Source organism: Monopterus albus, unplaced genomic scaffold, assembly GCF_001952655.1.
Source record: "Monopterus albus unplaced genomic scaffold, M_albus_1.0 scaffold29.1, whole genome shotgun sequence".
In the NCBI taxonomy this organism is placed as follows: Eukaryota; Metazoa; Chordata; class Actinopteri; order Synbranchiformes; family Synbranchidae; genus Monopterus; species Monopterus albus.
The window spans coordinates 2,560,087-2,567,379 of NW_018127909.1; the positions used below are offsets into that span (position 1 = coordinate 2,560,087).

At 40.2% G+C, this 7,293-nt stretch overlaps 1 protein-coding gene across 1 annotated transcript in view; it reads left to right on the plus strand.

Moving 5' to 3' along the window:
• Positions 1-2,090: 2,090 nt before the first annotated feature.
• Positions 2,091-7,293, plus strand: part of pi4k2b (phosphatidylinositol 4-kinase type 2 beta) — a 16,369-nt gene continuing 11,166 nt past the window's right edge. The window contains exon 1 of the mRNA XM_020596303.1: positions 2,091-2,640. Coding sequence (XP_020451959.1) covers positions 2,316-2,640 — 325 coding nt within the window. The 5' untranslated portion in view covers positions 2,091-2,315. The remainder of the gene's footprint in view (positions 2,641-7,293) is intronic.

Consider the following 7,293-nt stretch of genomic DNA (forward strand, 5'->3'; position numbering starts at 1 on the left):
AGTGTCATGTGTCAGACCAGTGACATTTCAGGTATGTCCTTGAAGGATGAAGCGATACAGATATAAAGGGTAAAGACGGCTGAGGCAGAAATTGTAGAGATGGAGGGAGTACAGCTGATGGACAAAGGGAGAGAGGGCTTATGGAATTATTTTAACATCTAGCAAAGGGCTAGCAGAGGGATGCCTGCGTGTCTCTGCAGCATGTCTTTGTCCACCTCCCTCTCATCCCCTGGATTTTTCCTTCATCCTCTCTCCTCTTCTATCCCTGCGCTTTCCCCTCCTTCCTTCCCTCCCTTCCTTCTTCACCCCTAACCTCATACCTTGACAGATCACATGACTGCTGTGATACCAGCTGGCTGGCTTCTCATTTGCATGTATTTCAGCTACACTGCCTTATTTAGAGAGACAGGTAGTGGCGGAGGGGCCAAAATATTATAGGTGGAGAGGGGCTGGGGGTTATGGGAGAGCGTGGTGCTGGGGAGACCTCTGGGTGATTGAGGGGCACTGAGAGAATTGATAGAAAAGAAAAGAGAGCTATAATTTATGGGAGAGGAATGAAAAAGTGTCTAATTAACTCAGCCAAAGTAAAATGTAGCATTATTTTTATCTGGTGACTGCACCAGAAAAAGTCACATTGTGATGCTTCACAGACATCCTGTAGTTAATGAATCTTATGCCAGACAATAGGAGTGATGACACTTTGCTAGTAACAAAGAAATTATTAAATATGATCTGTATTTTAGGCCACATCAAAGAAAATATTAATAAAGCATGTATCTGAAGAAAGGCAATTCGACAGGGGATTCAACGCTTGGCAAACTTTCAGTCGTGAATCATTGTCGACATCTAGTGGCTTTAAATGTCACTACATATCAGAGGAAGACGACGCGAATTAGTGTACGGAGAAGACTGTTTTCTGGTATTCTGGAGTGTAAAGGTGAATTAGTTATCAAAATATGCTTGTTTGTTTGTATTTTTGTTGTAAACAAATCTGAATTTGGTCATTAAATTCTCAGTTTGCACATGCATAATTGCACAATGACTGTTGACTGCTGCACATGCTGCTCCCATTCTGTTATATTCTTATATATTTTTTATTATATTGCTGCATTTGTTGCTGCTTGAAGTGCCTTAGATTTTGTGTTACTTATTTATCTACTTTATATTTAATTTGTATTTTGTGGCATTCATGTGGACAGCAAAGTAAGAATTTCAATGAATGGACTGTAAATGGACTGTATTTATATAGCGCATTTTTCCCCAGTGTGTTGCACTGGTCAAAGCGCTTTACAGGAGATCATACACCATTCACCCATTCACACGCAACATTCACACACCGATGACGACAGGCTGCCACACAACGGCGCTAGTCAAGCCACCGGGAGCAATTCGGGTTTCAGTGTCTTGCTCAGAGACACTTAGGCATGCGGGGAGACCGGGAGTCGAACCACCAACTTGCTACACTTTATAGGGAAACACGTTTCCTAACTGTTTACGATAAATAAACACTTTGAACTTGAACGAAACGGGCTTGTTGTCTTATGACAGTCTTCAACTTGCCCCTTTTTAGACAAGATGAACAGCTTGAACACTGGTCTAAATAATCTTTTTACTTGTCAAATCAGTCTCTCAAAGTTCTTATCCAACAGGCCTTTCCGTTTGGCACCGCTTACCATTGCTCATACAGCATGGTTAAACAAACAAACTAACAAATAAACCATTTTCCTACTTAAAACTACTAGTGCTGATTGACGATGTGGATCATATGCTATGGCCTTTGCAGTCTCTCAACAATATATGATGTGCCAATCATTATTCGTATCGCAAAACACCTTACCAGAACATTTTAGGCTGCGCTTATTTATTGCTGGAACTACTGCGCAAAGAATCCCACCAATGGAAAACATGTTCTTGTTGACCGTGAAGGTAATATTTGATTTATATTAGCTCACCCTAATCTTTGTGAAGTGGACTTATGACACAAGGTAATGAAATATTTAGACATAGTTGGTCCGTTTTGTTAATGCCTTTAATTTCCGACAGTTCGGATTTCCCGAGGAGCACTTGAAGGCAGTTTAACACAAAAGGCGTGTTTTCGAATAGCGCATGCGCGTCGAGCCAAATAGGAAGCAGCGTAGACGAGTTTGGTGAATAACGTCTATGTGGACAGCAGAATGAAAGCGTTTGCTTTAGAATAATTTTAGTGGGTTTATGTTGTCGTGGAGAAAGAGAGCCTCTTTAAAATGGAAGGTTGACAGTTTGAAAGGACGTCAGTATAATTTAATGTTATTGTATGTATTAAAGACTGAGCGACAATGATGTCAAGATGCGACCCGACACAAACCGAGACCAAGGAGCCCGTGGTGGAGTCTAACTTTCACTTACAGGACCCTCCAAAGATATTATTTGACAGGAATCGGACAGGTTTGGAGTTTGCAGCGAACCCTGGAGTCGCCGTTCGTATTTCGGGCTCTTGTGAAAGCATCTTGACAGAGCTGGAGGCGGACGGCTCCGGCGAAGAGACGCTGTTGTTACCGTGCTTAACAGGGAGCTCGTCATCTCCGCGAGGTGTACGAGAGAAGCGGAGCAGGCGGAACAGACACAGCTCGTCGTCCGATAAAGACGCCTTGGCCTCCCCAGGTAAGTGTTTTGGATCAAGGTCTTCGAAATCCTACTATAACAAGTCCCTACGGGTATATAGGCAGTAAGGACAGGGAACCTACGTTCTGATGCGGATATAGCCTGTCGCATATGGTTTAGGACAAAATTACACGGGGTGATTAAATCAGGTGTAGAGACAAAGGTGAGTGCGACGTGATCAAAACGTCGTGCTGTTATATAAACACCTAAAACTTATGGAGTGTATTAGCCGTTTTAATCTGGCTTCCCCATCTACCCTGGAGGGTAATTTGGCCTAATTTTAGGAATCGTTTTTTTGTTTGTTTGTTTGTTTATGACATAAAAACAATACATTGTTTCCCGATAGCCTATAACTGAGAGCCCCCGGGCTTGTCAGTAAGACCAAGACGACTGTGAATACTGTTAAAAGTAGTCCACACTGCGTATTTGGCTTGTGTTTGCAGTGAGATTAAGTCTGTACCCTGTGTGTTTTCCATTCAGCTGATGTAATGGTTGCATGTTATCACCCATGATATAAGCTGGCACTTTGGCCTGGTGTCCTGAACGCTACGTGGAAGTCCAGCCATGACTACAGCCAACAGTGTAGTTTTGAAACGTCCTCACTCATAAGAACCATAACTAATTTCAATGTATAGATGTAAGGCCAGGGCTAAAAAGTAACCAAGTACATTTACTCAAGTACAGTTTGGTGGTATCTGTACTTTGACTGTTTTCTTTTTATGCTGCTTCATACTTTAACTTCACCACATTTCACAGAAAAATATTGTACTTTGTACTCACTACATTTATTTAACTTTAGTTACTAATTACCTTTCAGAAGGATGATAACACAATACAGGATAATCACAAGATTTATTGATCCTCTGTAAAATTCATAAGCTACCCAACACTAATTCAAATTATAAGCATATAACGGTAGTTAAAACTAGCACCCCTTTTACTGTAACACTAAATGTTATATACACAAAAATATGGTGTACATTAATGTAAACTGTGCCATTTTGCATGAGTACTTGTACTTTTGATACTTTAAACACATTTTTTACTAAAATCTTTGTACTTTTACTTAAGTAACATTTTGAATACAAGACCTTTACTTGTAACATAGTATTTTTACACTGTGGTGTTGTTGCTTTTACTTAATCACTCTCAGTGCTTCTGCCACCACTGTTCTCTCATATACAGTACATCCAGAAAGTATTCACAACTTTTGCTCAATACTTTGTTGAAGCACCTTTAGCACCAATTACAGCCTCAAGTCTTTTTGAGTATGATGCTACAAGCTTGGCACACCTATTTTTGGGCCGTTTCTCCCATTCTTCTTTGCAGTACCTCTCAAGCTCTGAGAGTCCTTCAGGTGTCTTTTGGCAAACTCCAGGCGGGCTGCCATGTGCCCGTTACTGAGGAGTGGTTTCCGTCTAGCCTCTCTACCATACAGGCCTGATTGGTGGAGTGCTGTGGAGATGGTTGTTCTTCTGGATGGTTCTCCTCTCTCCACAGAGAAATGCTGGAGCTCTTTCAGAGTGACCATCAGATTCGTGGACAGCTCCCTAACTAAGGCCTTTCTCTCTCGATCACTCGGTTTGGCCAGGCAAGGCTGTGAATACTCATGTACATGTGATATTTTTGTTTTTTATTTTTAATACATTTGCAAAGATTTCAAACAAACTTTTTCACATTGTCATTATGGGGTAATATTTGTAGAATTTTGAGAACAATAATGAATTTAATCCATCTTGGAATAAGGTTATAACATAATGTGGAAAAAGGTAAGTGCTGCGAATACTTTCTGGATGCACTGTATATGACAATTCAGATGCAGCAGGTGTTTAGGATTCATGGCGCACCTTCCTCTGTGTAGCTCAACACTACACAACAAAGATGAGGCTAACAATCCATTTTTTGTATTGCTTGTGTTGTGTGTCTACTGCTTCTAAGTGTTTTTAGACTATAGAAAGGAAAATCTGTGATAGGGAACACAAAAAAAGGTGATCTGATCATCCTAGAAGCTGCACATATTCTTACTTAACTGTTAATTGGATTTAACACTACTTCTCTGCATACCACCCACAGTTTTTTCCTAGCAACATTTTTTTTTTATGATTTTTCGTTCTATATTCACTTCCAGTGCATTGTCTTTCTTTCTGTGGAGATCTGTTGTTTTAACATGTTGTATCAGGGCCAGAAATCTAGGCCACAAGGTAGACATGCTGAGCCTGTTAATGCCCTGTTTCCTTCCTGTGGCCCTTTAGAAAACTGTTTTGGTCCAGAGTTACAACACAGTTTGTGTTCGGTGCATTCGGAGTCACATACAGTGGTGTGAAAAAGTATTTGCCCCCTTACTGATTTCTTATCTTTTTGCATGTTTGTCACACTGTAATGTTTCAGATCATCAAACAAATTTAAATATTAGTCAACGATAACACAAGTAAACACATCATGCAGTTTTTAAATGAAGGTTTTTATTATTAAGGGAAAACAAAATCCAAAACTACAAAGCCCTGTGTGAATAAGTGTTTGCCCCCTAAACCGAATAACTGGTTGGGCCACCCTTAGCAGCAACAACTGCAATCAAGCGTTTTCGATAACTTGCCATGAGTCTGCCACAGCGCTGTGGAGGAATTTTGGCCCACTCATCTTGGCAGAATTGTTGTAAGTCAGCCACATTGGAGGGTTTTCGGGCATGAACTGCCTTTTTAAGGTCATGCCACAGCAGCTTTGTGTGGTTATGAAATGTTATACCAATCTCCATTTCAACTCTGGCAGTTAAATTTCACCATGTTAAAGGCTTTTAAGGTTGTTGTAATTAAATCTCTACTCTACTCAAAAAGCCTACTCTTGACCCAGGTTTTCTGGCTAATTATAGACCAGTATCCAATCTCCTGTTTATTTCTAAAATCCTTGAAAAAGCTGTTGCAAAGCAGTTATGTGACCATTTGCGCAAGAATGATTTGTATGAGGACTTTCAGTCAGGATTTAGAGTCCATCATAGTACAGAAACTGCACTGGATAAAGTCACCAACGATCTCCTCTTGGAGATCATGGTCAATATAATTAGGCTTTTTTTGACAAAAAAAAATTACAAAAAACTCTTTAATGTCAAAGTGAAAACGGGTTTCTACAAATTAAATTAATGTCAAATTATATTGACCATGATTGATTTATAAAATCAATAAAAGGGTAAAACAGCCAAGGAGGTGAATACTTTTTATAGGTACTTTAGCTCTGGCCTCCTGTACTGCTGTGAGGAACTTTGGCTGACTGTCAAAATAAAAGCACACAAAACAGTGTTTACGTTTTGCATCAATGTCATTAAATTGTGCGGTGTTTGATCGACGAATCTATCGTTACACCCCTGTTAAATACATTGGGACATCTTATGTAATTGTGTAAACAGGAGACATATTTGTATTAGGTGAATCACTCATGTATCAATGATAGGTGCTTGTAATGACTTAAATGTAAAGTTGTGTTTCAGTGTGGCAGCACATCGTTGCAGTAACCCTTTCCACTGTGTGTGTGTGCTGCAGATCAGCAGGTCTGTAGAGCTCTGAGATAGCTGTGCTCCCTCTGTAAAATAGCCTTGCTGGGCCCATTAACAGTCCAAGGGCCTAGAGAGACAGACATTAAGTATGCATAAGGCCACTGTGCAAACACACATATACTCTGTAGTCCAGTGCAATGCATGATGTCAAGGAAGAGGGACTTTGGGTACATATTTAATAATGAAAAGAGAGAGAGCTATTCCTACTTGTGCAGTACAACCCAGTGCAAGCATACATCCTTTTTCAGGCAAGACAGCTCAGTAAACACTGTTTATATTGTTAGAAAATGAATAATGATAAAATATTGTGTCAACTCTGCTTTACACACAGAAATATTGCTGTGTATCAGAGGCGCAGTCTAACACTGATCTGTGTTGACACCATATTTTTGTCTTGAAGTCAAGATGGAGTTGTTTTTAAAAATAATCAGCTTCACTAGAAACAAAGTTACTTTTGTGGCCACACTTCATGTGGCATGGTGACATGCACCTCCAGTCAAATCAATGGGAAGTGTGTTCAAACCGGTGACTGTATATAAAAGCTGGACAAGCGCACCGTGACGCCACCCATTGGATTTCTGAAAAGCGGTTTTGAATCAAGTCTGGCCAACTTGATAGTGCTTCACTTTGCCTGCTACAGCTAATACAGAAAAGGCAGGTGAAACATACAGTGGGTACGGAAAGTATTCAGACCCCTTTAAATTTTTCACTCTTTGTTATATGGCAGCCATATGCTAAAATCATTTAAGTTCATTTTTTCCTCATTAATGTACACACAGCACCCCAGTTTTGACAGAAAAACACAGAATTTTTGACATTTTTGCAGATTTATTAAAAAAGAACCTGAAATATCACATGGTCATAAGTATTCAGACCCTTTGCTCAGCATTTAGTAGAAGCACCCCTTTGAGCTAATACAGCCATAAGTCTTTTTGGGAATGATGCAACAAGTTTTTCACACCTGCATTTGGGGATCCTCTGCCATTCCTCCTTGCAGATCCTCTCCAGTTCTGTCAGGTGGGATGGTAAACGTTGGTGGACAGCCATTTTCAGGTCTCTCCAAAGATGCTCAATTGGGTTTAAGTCGGGGCTCTGGCTGGGCCATTCAA